Source organism: Ambystoma mexicanum, chromosome 3p (assembly GCF_040938575.1).
Source record: "Ambystoma mexicanum isolate Mex_15411 chromosome 3p, UKY_AmexF1_1, whole genome shotgun sequence".
Lineage (NCBI taxonomy): Eukaryota > Metazoa > Chordata > Amphibia > Caudata > Ambystomatidae > Ambystoma > Ambystoma mexicanum.
The window spans coordinates 712,632,675-712,653,501 of NC_090925.1; the positions used below are offsets into that span (position 1 = coordinate 712,632,675).

At 43.3% G+C, this 20,827-nt stretch overlaps 1 protein-coding gene across 5 annotated transcripts in view; it reads right to left on the reverse strand.

The window, feature by feature from the left end:
- The window catches only part of BRD8 (bromodomain containing 8), a 1,405,947-nt gene that overhangs the window by 306,859 nt on the left and 1,078,261 nt on the right, over positions 1-20,827 (reverse strand). For all 5 annotated transcript variants that reach the window (XM_069651557.1, XM_069651555.1, XM_069651554.1 and 2 more), the window contains one exon: positions 12,921-13,013. In XM_069651557.1, coding sequence (XP_069507658.1) covers positions 12,921-13,013 — 93 coding nt within the window. The remainder of the gene's footprint in view (positions 1-12,920; positions 13,014-20,827) is intronic.

Below are 20,827 nucleotides of genomic sequence, written 5' to 3' on the forward strand. Positions count from 1 at the left end.
CAGACCATCACTATCAATGGGAACCAGATCCAACTCTTCCAGGACCTGGCTTTGTCTGCCCTGCACAAAAGGAGACTTATGCAACCAGTCACGAGAGCCCAAAAAGCCCAGAACATCATATACAGATGGGCATACCCCTTTGGACGGCAATTCACATGGGATGGTAGACCACAGCGAATCTCCACATGCGAAGAAGGAGTGGCGCTGCTGCAAATAGAAGAAAACGAACCCCAAGGAAACATAGAAACACAATACCCAAAGAAAGGGGGGGGAACCCAGAGGATGGGAATGGCCCCCCAACACTAGACGACGGCGAATAAAGGAACCTACACTAGAGGGGCCCACACTATCAAAAACCCCAGGGGGACGGGCCCAGCGCACTGATGAACGAAACACATGAAGGGCTGGAGAACCCGGGCCCGCAATGGAAGAGAGGCTGATGACAACCGAAGGATCACACTGAAAGGTAAAATAAGAGTAAAAGACCGAACAGGTCCAGGCAGAGAGAGAAGGGGGAGGGGGAATCTTGGAACTCTCAACAAGCCCTAGAATACCCCGGCGATTGGGACGCTGGGAGTCCCAGGGGACCCAACGCTCCTGGGGGAACCTGGAGAAGGCGCAAAGACTCCTTGGTCCCGCCATCAGGAGGGCAGAAATAAGTTCACAAGTTTGTGAGTTCACAATGTTTTCTTTTTGTTTTTGTTGGGAAATGTTGTGCTGGGAGGGGCTCTGAGATGGGGCCGCAGTCGCACACCGCTTAATTCACAACGCCAAAAGAAGGCACACAAATGACGAAATAGACCCCACGCTTGACCCATGGCCGAACTGACGATAGTATCCCTGAACGTACAGGGCCTAAACTCGCCAGTGAAACGACGAAGCATACTAACACGCCTGTCGGGGCTTCAAGCTACAATCGTTTTCCTCCAGGAAACACACCTGCTCGCCCCAGATGAGAAACAAATGGCCCAAAAAAACCTTTCCCAAACAATACCTCGCCTCCAGGGGGGGGGGGGGGAGTAAAACCAGAGGAGCTGCAATTCTACTTAACGCCAATTTACCGTTCAAGAAAAAGTCTGTATATAGGGACACAGAGGGCAGATTCCTCCTACTCAAAGGGACCCTGCACGAACAGACATATACCCTGATAGCATTATATGGCCCGAATGATAGACCAGACATCTTCATAGGGGAAATCCTGAGAAACCTGAGTAGCCGATGCGAGGGACAAATCATTGTGGGGGGAGATTTTAACTGCATAATGGACCCAACTCTGGACAAGACCGTCCCCTTCACGATGGCAGATGGTAGGAACAGACAAGCACTGGGCAAACTGTTTAGGGAACTAGAAGTAATAGAAACATGGAGGTCTTTTCATAGCACAGAAAGGGAATACACCCATTACTCGCCTGTACACAGGGGCTACTCGAGGATTGATATGATCCTGGTCTCTCCCTCCCTCATCCCACAAGTAGAGGAGGTCCAAATAGGGGTACAATACCTTACAGACCATGCCCCAGTTATCCTAAAAATGGCCCCCATGAAAGAGACACCCCGCCCCCACAGAACTTGGAAACTGAACGAAATCATATTCCGAGACATAACCCTTAGAGCCCATATGCAAACAGCGCTGGAGAATTATTTTCGAGACAACGTTAACGGGGAAACAAACTGGGGGGTGATATGGGACGCAGGAAAAGCAGTCATGAGAGGGGAATTCATATCACAAACTACAGCATACACACGGGAAAGGAAGCTACTCAAACAAAAATTGGAACTAGAACTGAAGGAGGCGGAAACACATCATAAGGCGAAACAAACACCCAAAACAGTGAGGAACCTACGGTAAGTGAGAGCCCAATTAGAGACCCATATGGCAGACCACACCGCACAATCCATTCTACGCACTAAACAATCCTATTACGCACACCGCGGCAAGGCCAACAAATTCCTAGCAGCTTACCTCAACAAACAAAAAACACGAAACTATATAGTTAGCCTCAAGAACCCCAAAGGGGGGATAAGCACATCGGAAGAGGCAAAGCTAAATATCAAGGAAGAGTTCCACCGAGAACTCCTCGGGAAGGAGGACCTGTCCCCGCAGTTCCAACTAGATTACATGGCCAAAATAACCCTCCCCCAGATATCGGTAGAAGATAATCTGAATCTCCAGGCCCCCATAACAGCCGAAGAAATAAGCGAAGCCATAACGCACCTCCCACATAATAAAACACCTGGGCCAGATGGATTAGGGAACGGGTATTACAAAACCTTCAGGAACCAGTTACTGGGGCCGCTAACGAACCTTTTCAACTACATCAGGGAAACCGGGATAATCTCGCCAGATATGGGTAAATCAACCACAGTCCTCATCTTGAAGCCGGGAAAAGACCCCACAGACTGCACAAGTTATAGACCAATATCACTATTCAATAGCGATGCCAAGCTATACGCAAAGATCCTTGCAAACAGGCTAGCGAGGGTACTACCCCAAATAATCCACAAAGACCAAGCGGGATTCATCATAGGGAGACACACACAGGACAACATTAGAAGGGCGGTAGATATCATAGAAGTAGGGAACAAGACGAAACAAAAATTCTCCATAGCGGCCCTGGACGCACGCAGGGCGTTCGACAGCATAGACTGGGCATAACTGGAACTAACCCTAAAAAAATACGGTTGTGACCCCATCTTTGCAAAGATGGCCCTTACAAATTATAAACTCCCCTCCACCACATTTATAGTCAATGGCAGATCCACCACGAACATACAAATCCGTAGAGGCACACGGCAGGGATGCCCATTATCCCCTCTCATATTCGCAATGGCTATGGAGCCAGTGGAACAAACCATAAGACAGGACCGGGAAATAAAAGGGGTACTAGCAGGTGGGGTGGAACAAAAAGTAGCCCTGTATGCGGATGCTATCCTACTCTTCCTACGCGACACCGCCAAGTCATTACCCAAGGCCCTAGATAGACTCAAGGAATTTGCTAAAGCGTCAGGGTTCACCATTAACTTCACAAAATCTAAAGCCCTCAACATAACAGAAGAAGAAACAATACCCCAAAGAATGTCAGCCCAACACCCACTGACCTGGGAAACCAGGGCAATAGACTACTTAGGAGTCCAACTAACACGTGAATATAAACAAATATATGGGGAGAACATAGTCCCTCTGTGCAAACAACTAAAGGAGGACCTCCTGAGATGGGACGCCCAAGAACTATCATGGTTCGCGCGCATAACCGCACTCAAGATGACCCTCCTGCCTCGCCTCTTGTATGTGATTAGCTCACTCCCGATAGAGATCCCCCTCAAAACATGTAGAAACTTACAGAAGGACATGGTGACCTTTGTTTGGAACAGAAAGAAGCCAAGAATACAGAAAACAATCCTGAATAGACCACCCCTACTGGGAGGGCTGGGACTCCCCGACATAGAAAGATATGCACTGGCATCCCGGATAGCCCCCATGCTGAAATGGATGGGAGACACCCCTCACAAAGGATGGATGGGAATAGAACACGGAGACACTAATATCCCGATCAGGACCCTACATGCTCTACGGTCGGGGACCAGAGGAGCAGAGGGCCACTTACTGGAATCCACCCACTCCTCATTAAAAGCATGGGACAGAGCACTCAGAAAACACCACATAGCCCCCGGGCTGGGGCCCTTTACACTGGTGGCACACAATCAAGACTTCACCCCGGGTAAACAGGATAGCTCTGGGCAAGCTGGGGGCCGACACACCCGACCTTCCTCAAAGACCTCTACCACGAAGGGTCCCCATTACAATTTGAAGAATGCAAATGAAAATTTGGCATAGGAGAAAGAGAGAGATTTAAATATATACAAATCAGGCACTGGATCTCCCAGGGGGGGTGAAGAGGGCGGCCACTAGGACCCCCATAGGTCTCGAGCTCACCATGCAGGAAGGCCAGACCCATAAAGCAATAACAAGGATATATAAGCTCTTAGACAAGGCGAGAATGGACGACCGAATATCCTACAGGGATAACTGGGAGAAGGACCTGGGGACCCCTGTCATGGAGGAGGAATGGGGCCAGATCTGGAAAAGGGCCCAGAAATCATCCAAATGCACCACAATCAAAGAGACATCATATAAACTATTCACAAGATGGTACCTAACCCCACATAGGTTAAACAAAATGAATCCGGCCTACCCTCGTAGCTGTTGGAGACAATGCGGCAACCGGGGGAGTCTTTACCACATGTGGTGGACCTGCCCCAAGGCTGAAATATATTGGAAAGAGATACTGGGGCACATAAGAGAGATCACGGGGAAACTGCTCCCACACGACCCAAAGGTAATACTCCGGGGGACCGCAGTCGAAGGCGTCTATGCAGACACAGGCAACAATGCTGCCCTGATTACTCAACTACTAAACGCGGCAAGAATAACCCTGGCCCAGGGATGGAAGAACCCCGAAGGCCCAATAGTCGCGTGTTGGTGGGTCAAGATATGGCACATTCTGGCGATGGAGAAAGTAGGGGCCCTAAAGGACAACAAATATCTGAAATTCAGGGCAGTGTGGGACCCATTCATAGACTATGTCACAGACAGGGAAGCTCACTTTCATAGACCCAACCTGCTGAGATCAATCCTGAACTAAGGCTCTGGACAAGGAGGAAATACGAGGAGGCCCAGGCCGACAGCTAACACAGGCGGCCAAGGCCCAGACTGTAACAAAACTACCTAACGGTGGACGGAAGCAAAGCCATCCCAGCTCCATTGTTGTTGATCTTGTTTTTGTGTTTGTTTCAGGGGAGTTATAAATGTTAAAACTCATGGACGTACCACAAATTCGAAAACAGACTGGGGGGGAAAGAGGGATAAGAACAATACTGAAGTTTAAGTATACTGTTCCTTACATGAATGTCTGTAAGTAAGACTCCATGAGAAGAGAAAATAAAGTTGGTAAAAAAAAAAAAGTGTTTAGTGTGTATGCTTCCATAATTCTGCTTTTCCCTCCCCTTTTTATTTAACTGGAGTGCCATTGAACGTTAAGCGCTCACCTCTGTCTGGAAATAAGTGGTGTTAACCAAGCTTGTCCAACAAGTAATCAGGGATGTACATATGATAATAGTGATTGTGTTTTGAACTTATTTTACCAATTTAGTGCTAGTCTGTTTTATAAGTGTGTGTTAAATAAATAATTATATACTTTTACACCCAAGCTCTGGTCAGTGTTTGCTTGTGCTACTGTATTTCTGTACCTATTTTGTATGCTCTGTATACTGCCTAACTCTTCTTGAGGGAAGTCTGACTGCTCAGCCACAGCTACCAGTGAATCTGTGTGGTACAGACTGCTACCAAGTGGGTTTACTGCCAAACACCTGTAGTCTTAAATATTTTGCAGTGGTCCCTAAGGGAACTGCACAGGTTTCTGCCTAACAAATGCCTTTTTCTCAACAAAGGACCGAAAAAAAGGTTCGAATTTTTTAAAGTTTTTTTTTTATGGGGGGGTCATCCCCTCCCCAGGCCTCCGTTTTCTTTTTATAAAAAACTTTTTTTACATTCTAAACTAAAAGAAATATATAAATAAATTTAAAAAAATGTTGAACCTTTTTTCGATCCTTTTACTTTCGAACAAAAGGTCATTCGACCCTTTGTTTTCGAACATTTGACCGGACACCGATATAAAGACTATGCTATCATTCCCAGACACCAAGGAGAAACATCAGCAGGCCACCATAGCCCAAGTTCACGTGCCTAAGATGGCTGGAGAGCAAGAAGAATCGATAGCAGAGCTGGACAACCATTTACACTCAGCCAAAAAGAGGCTAATGATCTGGAAACCACCCACTGGGAGTACCCACAAGATCAGATGGAGCTCCAGCAAATAATGCTCACTGTGGAAGAACAAGTGGAACAGATCTGGCTCAGACAGAAGAATATCGAAAAACGCTTGTGGCGGAACATCCCCCAACAAGTAAAGACCAAGATTTAGAAGTGTTTTTAGAAATGGAAGGAGGAGATGAGATAATCCTAGACAGAATACAGAATATACTCTTCAACGCCAGATATGGCGGAAACTCCTCCTGGATATGTTAACAAGGGTCCACTTTTTTCAGCAAAAAGAGAACATGTTAACGGCGGCCAGAGCCAAGGGACTCATACCTTTCAGTGAGCCAGGCCTTGAACTGTTCCAAGATATAGCACCAACGGCGTTGAACAGACGCGGAAAGCTGAACTCGATTACATCCTGGCTACATGGAGTCCGCTGAAGATGGGAGTTTCACTGTAAACTGATATTTGAACATCAAAACCAATGGCACAAGATATCGTCGGACACTGAAGCAGAACGGTTTATGGCAATGGCGGCAGGCAAGGGGCACATGAGACTGGGAAAAGTGACAACCCCACCACGAAAGTTGTCGGAAAAAGAGAGCAGGACTGTCCCAATAACCGTAGTGCGGTGGATGCAGGGTAACCGAGGAAGAAAGTCCCACGCCCGCAAGATGATCGCTGAACGGATCTATGTGATCACTGAGACCACACATAATAGCGACGGCCGAAAATGCAGACTTTTTTTTAATTAATCCCTCTTTGAACCACATAGATATACAGGGGGAGACCCCATGCAGCCCCCCATACTACTATAATATCCTATACCCCCCCACATATATATGTGGTGTAAGGGGGGTTTAAAAAAAAATAAGTCGGCATTTTCGGCCGTCGCAATTTTCAGGTCGACATTTTTGTACGATTCCTCGCTGAACAGCCAACAGTTAGCAACTGGGGATTGTAACACCTCTACTTTCCCTTGGAAGGGAAACTGTTTAACTAAGATATGCCGGGACAATCGGGAATGATAAGTGAAAACAAGATAAGTTGGGTTTATTAAGTTTAGAGGTTGGGTCATGCAGGTAACCCCTATGGTTTTGTGGATTCATATACCTGGCACATGTTGAAATGCGGTAGAGCCCTCGGAGATACAACCCCGGTATAATGCCCAATGTTGGGATTTGGAACTATTGCGATTTTCATTTTGGGGATTTGGAAAGTTGCGGGTTTTGGGTAATTTGGGAATGAGTAATGGTGATTTTATTTTTAGGAACTCAGAAATGACTAATTTTTGGGGAGCTAGCACTGACGAGTATCAAACCACTCGCTTCAAGACAGAGACTTACGCAAAAAAAAACATGTTAGATGAACACACAACCTCCCCATCCAATAAACAAGTGCAGAATGTCGATTGCAAGGTCCCTGAGACTTCTTGTTTGACTATGAATTTCCAAGGGCTTAATTTCCCAATCACGTGGAAAGCCATTCTTCAGAGCCTCGAGGTAATCTCCCTGCATTAGTGTTCCTTCAGGAGACTCCCCCAGGATGAGGCACATATGGTTCATAGGCTTACCCCAGGCCATACCTAACCACTAGTGCCGCTAAAACAAAAGGGGTGGCCATCCTGGCTGGAAAAGGAATTCTACTTACTAAATGTTAACCGGGTGCTTAGGGACACAGAGGGCAGATTCATAGCTCTAAACACTAGACTGCCCGATCGCAAGCTGACCATGGTCTCTGTTCATGCTCCCAACACAGGAATAATAGCAGAGGAGTTTGTGTGATGGATCCCACTAGGGATAAAATGCTCACCCCCAACGGGTAACTTCCTAATCATGACAAAATTATTGAGACCTTTCAGTCCATCTGGACAAAAGGGACCAAACGTTCTACTCGCCAGTACATAAAGGATTCTCAAGATTGGATATGATACTGATCTCTAGCTATCTGATCCCGACGGCCACAATGTGTGAAATCCTCCTTAGGGTATTGCCAGATAATGCCCCGGCACGGATCTCGCTAGATCGGGGAGGTCTCCTCCACCAACAGAGAAAACAATGGCGTCTCAATAACTTTCTCCTGGAAGATGTCACCATGAGGCTCCACATAACAGAAACACTGACTACTTTGCCGAGACTTACATCAGCAACATTGACCACCGCTTACTGTGAAATGCGGGGAAAGCTGTTCTTTGGGGGGCTATCATTAGTCAAGCGGCCTCATACATAAGGGCCCAAAAAGCTACAGGGATAGCACTAGAAGGAGAGGTTAGCCACTTAGAGCAACTCCCCAAAAGGGATAAGACACGCAAATCCTTGATGGAACAATGAACAGCCCAGAAAGTGTTAAAGCCCACTTGACAGACAATGCAGCACAAACCATGCTCAATACAAGGCGGTTCTACTATGTAAAAGGTAATAAGGCCAACAGATTATTGACAGCAAAACTCTGCAAACAAACACAGCGCAACTACATACATGCCATGAGGGATGGTCAAGGTAGCAGAGTTACTCAGGAGGGAACAAATTAACGCTAATGGCAAACTATTTCAGAGGGGTAGGTGCCAAAATCCCTGGTGACAAAGCACAAAGAGCACACTTTGTAAAATATCAGAGACTCCCAAGACTCTCAGCAGACGATAGGGATGCATTAGAGACAGAAAATACTGAATAGGAGGTCCAGAGGGCCATCCAAGGCCTCTCGTCGGGATAGGCCCATGGCCCAGACGGCTTCTCAGCCCAGTTTTACAGGGTTTTGGCACATGTGGTCTCTCCCGACTTAGCCAACGGTTTTAATAGTTTCCTGGGGAAGGGGTCGGTCTCGGAAGCTTTATCGAAGTCTATAACGATGCTGATCCCCAAACCAGGAAAAGACAGGGAAGATTGCTCAGCATATTGGCACTTGTGTTACTTAATGTAGATGCTAAATCCTATGGGAATGATTTACCTAAGCGACTGGTTGAAATTTTACCCAGGCTAATCGACCAAGACCAGACATGTTTTATAATGGAATGGGGCGGGGGGTGCATGATAATACCCGGCAAGGCATTCAACAGCATGGACTTGGAGTACTTGTAAGCAGTACTGTGAGATTATAACTTTGGCCCAACCTTTAGACAGTTCGTCATGGACAATTAAAGATCCCCAAAAACTAAACGTAATGTTAATTGTCAACGGTCCCAATCAATCCTGATAGAGAGAGGCATGAAGCAAGGCTGCCCACTCTCCCCCCTAATATTTCCTCTGGCCATGGAACCCCTGGGATCCGTGCAGTGACATTTAGGGGCATGACACACAAGATAGTATTTTGATGCAGACGACTTATAATGTTTCCTAGTGGATCCCTTTATTTCATTGTCAGAGCTGGTCAATACTTTTGATGAGTTTGGTAAAAGTCTCTGGGTTCTACGTTAACAGGGACAAGTCAGTGGTCCTAAGAGCACTGAGACCCAAACAAATCTATGGTCTCTGCGGGAACATTCCTCTTTCAAATCGGTAGACAATACAATAACATACCTGGGAGTTAAACTCACAGCCTTTTATGACACATTGGCGGGCGCAAATATCCTTGATTTAATGAGGGAATCCAAAGAACAATTGTCGCGCTGGGACCAACAAGAAATGTCCTGGTTGGGTAGAGTACAAGCAGTAAAGATGACCCTGCTTCCAAGGCTACTATATGTCTTTCAAGCCTTACCTATACAAATATGGTCAAGAGACCTGGAGGAACTCCAGGGACAGATCACCAAATTCATTTGGTCAGGTAAACGTCCTAGAATACAGAGAAAGGGTATGATGAAATCCCCAAATGTGGGTGGACTGGGTGTTCCATCAATACGAAAGTACTTCCGAGCAACACAGCTGGCCCGGATACAAGAATGGCCGACAGATATGAGATCCCCGAAGTGGAAAGAGATTGAGATGGCAGGACTCACTCCCCCACTACACTTGCTCCCGTTCATAAAGAAAGATACTAGACAGAATGTAGGGGGAATACGGCATACAACAGCTTGCACCCTAAAACATTGGGATGGGGAAGGCAAACTCTTGGGATCTCCATGGGCCATGGCCCACTCACCCAGGTCACTGACAACCCAGAATTCTCTCCGGGAATGAACAAACTGGCTTTTGCAAATTGGTAAAGGGACTCTCCGTTGAGATTAGGTGACCTATATAGGGAAGGGGAATCCTTAACTTTGAATGAATGCAAGGCAAAATTCGGGCTCCTCGAGACTGGATGATTTAGGTACATGCAAGTAAGACATTGGATTACAAACGCCACAGTCAAAAGGGCAGCTAATAGAACCCCCATGGGGCTAGAACACATGGAGCAAGAAGGCAAGCGGTCAAGGAAGGCTTCCCAAATATATAGATTGCTAGAGAAACCAGAGGAGGAAGGGCAACTCCCATATATGCTTAAATGGGAAGAAGGAAAGTGGGCAGGGAATCTCAGAAGAGTACTGACATAGATCTGGCAGAGGGTTCACAAGAACTCGAGGTGTATGCAAATCAAAGAGGGGGCAATTAAACTATGCTATAGATGGTACCTCCCACCACCAAGGTTTAATAAAATATTTCAAATAGCTCTGAACACTGTTGGCACGGCTGTGGCGACAAGGGAGATGTGATACACATGTGGTGGACCTGCCTCGTGATACAGGTTTGTTGGAAAGAAGTCTTGGCGCAGATAAAAGAGATTGCATGTAGCCAACTCCCCCTATGCCCCTTGGTTGGTGATCCTGGGTGACGTCCCGGAAGACGGTACGTTTCCACTTTCTGACCCACGAGCAACCCTTATCACCCAAGTATTACTCGCAGTAAAGATAACCAGGGCATTTTCTGGGAGGGTAGGGGAAACAGAAAATCTATTATTCATCAGGACGTTATCTTTCATGTCGAATACTGTTATGTGTGTAGATGATGGAAACGAAAATAAAGCTTTAAAACAATGTATGGTTATAGAATCACCCTAGGACATATCTGGGGTGCTTACAAAGAGCCTTTATGGGTGACCCAGGACCATATACTCTTTGCAATGGCAATATGACTTCAGTAAAAGTCCCTCTGGCCACCAAAAATACATTAGACTTCCAAAAAGAAAAGAGGAAAAGGGCAAAAGGTTTTTGTGGTCCTAAAAAGTGGCCATAGAATCCCCAAATTAAGAATTGCCTTAAAAGCAGGATTACCTGTTTAAATAATAGGCTGCACTGCACAACAAAATATGGTGCTGAGTTCTAAACTAATAAATTTCTTTACTAGCATACCAGTCGGGAAGAACCCCTGTGGGAAATTGAGGTCTTGAAGCTAGAAAATTCTTACTATCATGGGATACACTTTGGGATTCTCTGACACTTCCATAAAAGCTGGGAGGGTGAGCTGTTCCAGATGCACAGCTGTGCTACCTAGTCACCTGACTAAAATTATTTAAAACAGTGGTACCACTCCCCAGACGACTCTGTACGTGTCTATCTTGAAAAAGAAGTTGCTTATCCAATGGCAGTAGACAATATGCTGATGGGAGATCAGCCACGGGCTGGGTTTATATTAACACGGCTGAGATGAAAATATGGGCGACAGAGATGATTATAACGCTAAGCAAATTCGGTTTCCCTTTCCAAGCTTCCTTCCCACCCCCCCACCTCCAAGGCATATTCCCACTGTAGATATTTTAGGTGCGGTGATTTTCATGAAAACGCTGGATTTGTTGGTTTTCAAAAGATGGATGATCTTATTCTTTGGAAAAGTTTACCACATAAGATTAATTTAAAGTTTAGGAAAGTTGTGGCCCATGGAAGGTGGCCCCGTAATATAGACTTGGAGCATCACTTACAGAGTTCCTATAAACCGATACATAGCAGCCAGAATTTACTAAAATCCTGCAGTATGTAGCCAACCGTGGCGGGATGGCGAGGACCACATTCACACTGTATAATCGAGGGACACTCCAAGATGATGTATAAGGCAAGAAGTGCTTGGGAACTTGATCAGAATAGGGACATTTCAGAGGATCTGTGTACGTGTGCTTATGGGCAGATACAGAACATTAAAAGCAATCACTGGCATAAACTAATCTACCTTAAATATATACATAGTATCTCCCATACAGTGGTCAGTCTTAAAACAATAGATCCAAACAGATCAACCTACCCCAGATGTCACACTGAAGAGGATCATATTATGTACATGGCATGGTAATGCCCCTTGACATACACACATTGGGTTGAGATGCTAGTGATATAACACCAGAAAAATTAGTTGCAGCCTTTAGTAAGTGTTTTGAAAAACAGACTCACTGTTGGCAAAAAGAGGTTCAGAGCACCGCAAAGTCAGAAAAAGTGACTAAGGGCAAAGTACGAAAGGAAACCCAAAAATGGATTTCTGAACGGACACTTGGGCTGGCGATATTACTGGTGAAGGGACACATTGCAATTAAATGGTGGTCAGTGGCAATGAGTAAACAAGAGAACTTGCTATAGAACCTGGTGAGCTGTAATGAATACAAGAAGGCAGTCAGGGAATGATTATTGGCAAGTCATACCCCAAAGACATGAGGAATGAATTCCAGACTTTTCTAATGGCTAAATCAAACACACTGCCAGAGTCCTCTGACATGTCAATTGCTGCACACATTTTGGGCCATCAATATCAAATGGAATACATATATTTTGTGGATTTGCTGTTAAGCCACTATGAACGATGTAAGTACAGAGGTGACTGACACATGCTATATGGCCTCTCAAGAGCTAAGGGTTCAAATATGGATCTAAAATGTCAAGAGTGCTTATATGACTTATATAGATCACTGTTTATGTGAATAAAGAGAACGTTACAAATACTGCTGATATTATGACATTCTGGGTGCTGTTGTGCAGCATTCCGCTTTTCTATTTTTTAGGGGTACATTTGCATACCTGCTTTTAAAAACATGAATGTTTCAGTTTCTCATGATCCTCCTATGCCAGTTGGAATTGACAATACGTTTATGAACTGTGAGGAAGAACCCAAGATGATAAAAAGAGAGCTGAATGTCGGTCATTAGCCTGCAAAAGAGTATTAATGGCAGTTCCAGGTGTGTGCCTTGCAATTACTAATTAGTCACTAACCTGTGATTGGCTGCTGCTCGCCACACCAACATAATAGCTTTTTTCCAGATTTTCTGAGCTTGAAGTGCTTCTTGATCCTCACTGCATACAGACCTAAAGTAAGAGATGGAAATCTTGATTTACAAAAACGTACATCACTGTATGCTATCCAAACGTACTGCACTCCATAACATTCATACATGGACAACAGTATTCCACGCAAATGTACCACACTGCATATGACTTCCACAAACATAGCATCTAATAGCCTAATGCACCTCATACACTATTTGTATCCAAACCAGCAGCACATGCCTCTAGACACAGCATCAAACACAACACACACTATGAATACAGAGCACAGGCCAATAGTGAACAATTAATTATCCTTTAGCATCATTACATTCTTTGGAATGTTGATCTGCATTTATAATTCTGATGAGAACATGACTACTAAAGAGCAAAGACCACTGTAATGATTTCCATGTAGGTTTGCAGAAGAGACATTTCTACCTATGATAGTCAAAATTAGATGAATGGAAATGCTTCAGCCAACACTGCTTAGCCACGGTCATCCCCGTATGCAGCATTTCATCAGTTTCAGCTGTTCTATGCCACTACAGAAAGATACCATATACATGAAAATCAATGTAACCATGTCGCAGAAATTGAGCATCCCAACCTAACTGCTAAGCCATATCTTTATTTAAATGATTTTAAATGTATTGCGCATATGGTTTAAACTGAGTACTGAACGAGGAGGACATTTGGTTACACCCGAGCATATAAAGTAAAAGCCAACAACATAAAAAGAAAAATGTGTGATGAATTTTCTAAAAAGCGTATGATCGTCGAATGTAGAAATCTAGAGCTAGCCTCAAACTACGCGAGTATAAAATCTGACTTTAGTTATGAAAAATATTTGGATCTGATAACACCTTCTTTTGCACGTGCTTTGTACCTTAGCTTCACACTGGGAACATTAAAAGTGGCTACATTCGCAGTGTCATGGAGGACAAGTAACTCAGGCTTCTGCCCCCTGTGTAGCAATTGCAAAGAGACAGTTGTTCATTTTTTGTTCTACTGTCCTAAAACCCAGGGACTGAGAGCTTTACACCAGAAGCCTCTCTTGAGGACTTCAGGTATTCGCCCAGCTGCTTACGCCTTGGAGCTATGTAAGAGATCTGATGAACCTGATAAAGTGTACAGAGTGGCCGAAAACATACATTGTGCCTGGCTCTTGTGGCCTAAAGTGTAGCACGAAACATGCCTGTTGCGCACCTTATGCGTTACTCATGCATTAACGGCATTCATTCTTGGGGGTGCAAGCATATTTCCTCTCCCCTGGAAAATTTCGATGTTTGTCAACTTTGTTTTCAAATGTTTTTGATATTGTATGTGTATGGGTATAATGTGATGAATCGTAAGATTTCATAGCCTTGCTTTTTTTAGAAATGTTTTACAACCTTGCCCTTTGAAAATGTGATCTTTGATGTATGGCTTTCATGGCTTTGAGATGACTAAAGGTTATACTGATTGATTGATTGATTGATTCAATAAACCTTACACATAATCACACATATAGAATCCCTATGAAACAGTACATAATCAAGTTAAAATCAGTTCTTGCAATTCATAAAAAAAAAAGTAAATACAAGATTTGTAGGATACAATTTCATAAAAATTGCAACAACTAAGCATGACCTAACCACTTTTCGAAATGAAATCTGTCTTTTGGGCATAAGTGCTTTGGAGAATCTCCTGAGATGATTCTATGTCAAGACCGGAGGCAAGCATTATGCTCCAACTTCTTTAGTTCTACTCTTCAGCAGTTTGAACCAAATTACTGAAAATGACTTCAAACACTAATTTTCAATTCTTAAAAAAAAAAAAAACGAACTTTCCCTCTGAAAAGTCTCTTTTTGTTGTCCAAAACACTTCCTGTGTTTGTCCACCCGTCACTTCTTGCCCTTTACTCCCCCATCTTCTTTTCCTGCTCTTCAGCATGCTAAGTACACTTTCTTACCGCTGAACATGTATGTCGATGAGAAACGCGTGTAAAACGGCATTTCTAATATCCTCAATATGATTGATCATAGTTAGTGTATGAATAGTATGGCATGTCTTTAATAGAATCAAGACTCCCTGTGCAGTATGCAGGGCTAATCTTCATTCTGGCCCACACAGTTTCCCTGAACACACAAGAGTGATTGGAGACAAATTCACCAAAGCATAAGATGCGTACATGAGTTAAAACAGGACATATCATGACTACATGCTTCAAACTCTCAGAGGCCTTGTTAAAATCTACAAAAGGCGTGAACTCCCTTTCCCCGAGATTGAATGCTCAAAATGTCCTGTATTTTCAATAATTTAAAGTGACATCAGTAGTAGAGGGAGACCCTTTTCTTCTAGCGTTAAATTTGACAGGTGGCCATGCTCCTTTTCCCGCCCCTAGCAACACCCCCTGAACCCCTATAAATGGGATTGTCCCCAGTAATCTTTTTATAACTTATTGCCACCCAAAATGTTTGATACACATTTTATATAAAATTATGAGAGCTGTGATATGGGCTATAAATTGATGACATAATGAACCCCCTATAAATGTAATAGAACACCAATATTTTAATTGAACCCCAACATTTTTTTTTTTATTTTTTTTTTTTTATTGTTTGATCAAAAAAATAAGATTTTACAATACGGACTATGAATTCTATCAACAACAAGAACCCCAACATTTTTTTAATGCGAATTCTATACACATTCAATATAAATTCGATATAAAATGGATAAGACCACCAGGGTAATGTACAAATAGATGACGTAATGAGGCCTATGCATTTGACTGCACCCAAAATAACCCTGTAAATGTGAGATTGCTTTATCATGCACAACCTCAAACTTCTATATAAATTTGATATGACATGGATAAGACCACCAGGGTAGTGTATAAAAAGATGACGTAATGAGGCCTATGCATTTGATTGCATTCAAAATAACACAGTAAATTTGAGATCGCTTTATCAAAGCATAACATCAAACATCTATATAAATTTGATATACAATAGATCGTGGTAGTATATAAATAGTATATAAATAGATGCCGTAATGAGGCCTTTACATTTTATTGCCCCCAAAAATAACCCTGTACATTTGAGCTCGCTTGAAGCAGCCCACACACCTACACAAAAGTCCAAACTATTGGCTTTGGCAATGTTTGCCCTTGAAGTTAGACCCGGTCACTTCAACACCGTTAATTAAAACAACCGGTGCCATGAAACTTTAATAAGCATAATGTTTTCCGGAGTCTTCACAAAAGGCCACGTTTTTGGCTTTGGCAATGCTTCTCCTTGAAGAAACGCCCATGCTCTTCCACACCGTTAATTAAAATAACCTGCACTAGGAAACTTTTATAAGCAAAGTATTTTTCCCGCCAAGCTGCTGGCTTTCGTAATGCTTGTCCCTGAAGGGATACCCAGCCACTTCGACCTTGTTAATTAAAAAATCCAAACCATTACACCTTTACAAGCAAAATGTTTTACTACACAAAAGGCCAAGCTGCTGGCTTTGGCAACGCTTGTTTTTGAAGGAATGCCCGGTCACTTCAACAGCAGCTATACATTTGAGTACAAACAAGTTGTGTTCTTAAATTAAATCCTACGTTGAGACTGTGAAATTAGAATGCTTTGCAGACGCTCACTAATACCTGAGAGAATGCAATAGGCCCCCACCAAATGTGTCCAAAACTTAAACCTTTCATGGCTTAACCCCCTCTGCTCAGACAACAGGCCTCTTTAACTCGGTGCTGATGCAAGCACATCTGGGGAGTGAATAAATGTTCCTTTGTGGGCCTGAGAGCATGCGGATGCCGTCTTGATTTTCCAGCCGAACAATGTCACGCAGCCTCCACAAAAGCGATTACTTGTGGCTGATTAGCAAACAGGTCGATGCTAGTAATTCAAGCATGCAGTCCTTCTAAGCAGGTAATATAAACTGGATATGTTGCTCATTTTATCTGGCAGAAAACTCACCATAACAGTAAAACGTGCGCAAAGCTCCGACTCGTGGTGCTAAGGTGATTAAATGAAGCCAGCTGTGCATACACATGATGAAGTGTTTTGTTTTCAAAACAGCCAGTGTCAGCACCATGAAGACCTGGAAGAAAACAGCTCAGGGGCTGGACATGAAGGTGTGGGGGTGAGGGGGTGTTACCTGATGGGTTTAAAAGGGGTGCCGGCCATCCCATGACAGATTTCCAGACCCCATTTGGACTTCACACGTGGAGCTGTAAGTTGCATTTTTGGCTGCAGGAAGCATGCGCGTTTGATTAACATTGGGAACCCCCAATGGGCTGGAGCCCCAACCATGCTGTGTACTTAATTAGAGCTGATTGAAGGACTTTGGTAGAGCGCTGCTGAGGACAACCCAGAACTAATTGGATAATCAGGACTAAAGGCTGGGAGTCCCCGTGGAGAAACGCTGATTACAGGCCCGGGCAGGGATTACTGACACAGATTGTCACACTTTAAACCTTTACTTGCAAACATTAAATGTGAGTCAATATTTAATTTATGTTGAGCACGTGGATGGGTTCAGGGTACTAGGGGTTGTATTACTAAAATGTAAAATTTCAGGGGTTTGGTTTATGCTTCTATTATTATAGGGTAGATAGCAAACATGTTGACATGTGTAAATGTAATTCATGAACGCTTTATTGTGCATTGTCAACATCGCAAAGAAAATGTATTTATTTGCAGGGTTGCTGGCACAGTCTTCTCGAGAGTGCCTGTCTGAGGGATTGGCCGAACAAAGGCTTTCATAGTTAAATGAAACTCTCTGTGGCGGGGTGTAAATGTGTTTAAACAGATGCTAAAAGGGGTTGTTTTAAAAAAGCCATCATGACACGCGGTTGGGAGTTATCTGACAGGCATGTGTTTCAATGCCTAGTGGGCTGTTTAAGATTCCAGCATGAAAGTATCAGTGTTTGTGTGTTTTGTCAGTAAACTCTAAAATACAGTATTATTGTGGCCCCTGAAATCCAAAATGTAGATATTAAAGCTTGAAAAGTATGAGGTAGAATTTGCAGTGGGGATCGAATATTGGCGGTACTGTTTACCCAAAGTGGGTGATCCTGGGCAATTATTTTATCCTATTCTGATATAAGTGTAAAATAAAAATATGTTTTCAAATAGTTTGAACTTTTTTGCAAAATTCACGCCTTTCAAGTCAAGTCTATAGCTTTACACCCCAGCAGAGATTACATTTTTAGAGCAAAATGTAATCTCTGCATGGGTCCAAAACCTCCCCTAATCAAGGAGTAAGATCCTGCATCATAGACAGATGCATAAACGCGCACACACAAACACATGAACGCACTAACACACACACGCACAAACACACACACAACATATAGCCACAACTCTTTTTCCCTCCATGCTTCTTCTAACTCTCGTGGTGCTAATTACTGTAAAATATTTTAAGTGTGCAAATATTCAACGTGGCAGCTGCTTTTGGTCAGACAGATTTAGTGAATAAAATCTGAAGCGTAAATTTGACGAGTGGTAGGATTATCACCACTAAAAATGCTTTGTGAATCAGGCCAATACATTATCACAGGGCCAAGTGCCGGGGTGTTACAGTGGATTTAAGATGCTGATGCTTACTTTGCAATATGTTGTGTATTGGAAGAGATGTAAAAGTGTATGTGAATATTTCAAAGAGATGATTGGCACTGTGTAAAAGCTGGCCTCTTTCAATTTACAATTACTGTTCCAATTAATGTTTTAGTTGTTGTCTAATAGGGTCTATTGTACTCATTTAGTATTTTCAAGTATGCATTACAATTTACATTATTTGTTCTAGTTTAGTTTTGTGTGATATTACTACTTGCCAGTAGTAATTTTGCATGTGTTTCCTGGCCCTATAATACACGTGTTATTTTTATAACTAACTGTCTAAGTATTATCCTTGGTGTTTCACTGTGTGGACTCATTGTGGACCCCTTATCCCACTAACTTTTCCTGAGATTTAGCCTTGGCCTCTCTCCATGCTACTTTGATTGGTTTGGCTAAACTCTCAGAAGTTTCTCCCTGTTCACAATATAAGGGTGGCCTCCTAAACATCTGTCCACCAAGCCAGAGTGTCAGGTTACCATTGAATATCTTAGTGAAGAGGAGGCTAAGAGCATGTGACAAGGCATATGGTTCTAGGTGGATGTAAGTCCATAGTTTAATTTTTTGTGGGATGTGTTGGCAATGGTCTGTTCATTTCCTTGACTATACTGTCAGTCTGCTGGAATTGTCCCAATACAAGATGGTGATCCTATTGGACTGCAGTGATTGGGCCAGTGATTATTTTGAGGTAGTTTACAACTCTTGGAAAGGTTCTAAACTGCCTTTCATTCAAGTTAAACCCAAGAGAGTTCACAGACAAATGAAGCTCCAGAAAGAATATCAAGAGAACTGAAGTAAACTGAATTCAGTCCAATACCTGCGTGATCCAGTGAAACCCAAACTCAGATAAGTGACAGTAGTGGTTACTAAGAAAATGCTACTTTTTACATGACATGTAACGGAAAGAAACATGAACTGTTTAATCTAAAGATCTGCCTAACAGAAAAAGTACTGAGGAACCATAAGTCTGTATTGTTGGAGTAAATGTATTCTTGTGGAAATTTGAACAGAGAAATCATTCAATGTAAAAGAAAACGCGAGTTCGAATCAGCGCACGTTCAACAGCTGTTGAGGGAGCCGTTTGTATTTTAAGGCCTTGCGTGCGATCGCTGGGTATATAAAATAGTTGCATGCAGCTTTCTTTACGAGTGTGCGGGGTTGCGCTGGTGCATTTGAGGAAAGGAGCTAAAGACACGTCCTGGCGTCATGTCGAAACAGAAGAGGGACTGTGTTGGGTGTTCCCCTGCTCTTGAGAGCCGCGCATCAAGAAATAATTGCATCGGAGGAATTTCACATAAGTAAGAAAATTAATGGTTGTTTCATGACACACAGCGGTGTGTAAAATAGTGTGTGATTTCATTCAGCATTTGCTTTTTCTATCGCGTTCTGGAGAAGTTGTTAAAGTTTTTAAAGATGACGCTGAGGAACCAAATGCTATCATGAGAGACTAGATGTGAGAGAATTAACTGAACTGGTCTCCACCATTTAAAGTGAACTGTAAGTCTCAATGTTTCTTTTGATTAAAGAACACATTTCAAGCTAAGTGACCAAGGCTAGAGTTACTCAAGTTAAAGCATCCTATAAAAGAACTGTAGAAGTGGGCAGAGTAACCTAAAGACTCACATTCCATTCCTATAAATTGCCTCCAGGCTTGGGGCAGGGGTAGTCAGGTAATATAGGGGGAAGAGATTCAAATTAAGGGAAGTGTTATAGTATTTGAAGATGGTTAACCATAGATGTATTTATTGTAGGTTTCCTGAATACTGAGAGATCCTGGAGTTGGAGGTTATCGGAGGAGAGCGGATATTTTGTTATTTTATCCACTTCCCCTTTCCCCCTAGCCTGGTCTGCTCAGTAGTTGTATGTAAAAGACTGCTGGGTGAACCGGACTAAGGGGTCTGGTGGACTATTTGTCTGCTCCTGCAGGATTTCAGCGCTGGGACCTGATACAGAGTTTAGAAATCCATTCTGACAGGGTGACAAGGGATATGTCAATTCATCTTCAATCCATTTGGTCTGGCTATACTTAAACTGCTTATCAGGCACAACGTCTTCAGGGAAGCCAACCCTGGTATGGGTGTCTAGTGAAGCCTGAGTAATTGACTTAGCAGTTACTGTGAATGGGATGGTATTAGGATACCTTGTGGAGTGAACAACTAGCACTAGGATAAGCCTGTTGCCTGAGGATATAATAGGATTTAAGGGACTAAGCACTTCAATCCCTCCTTAAAGGGTACATCCACTACTGGTAGT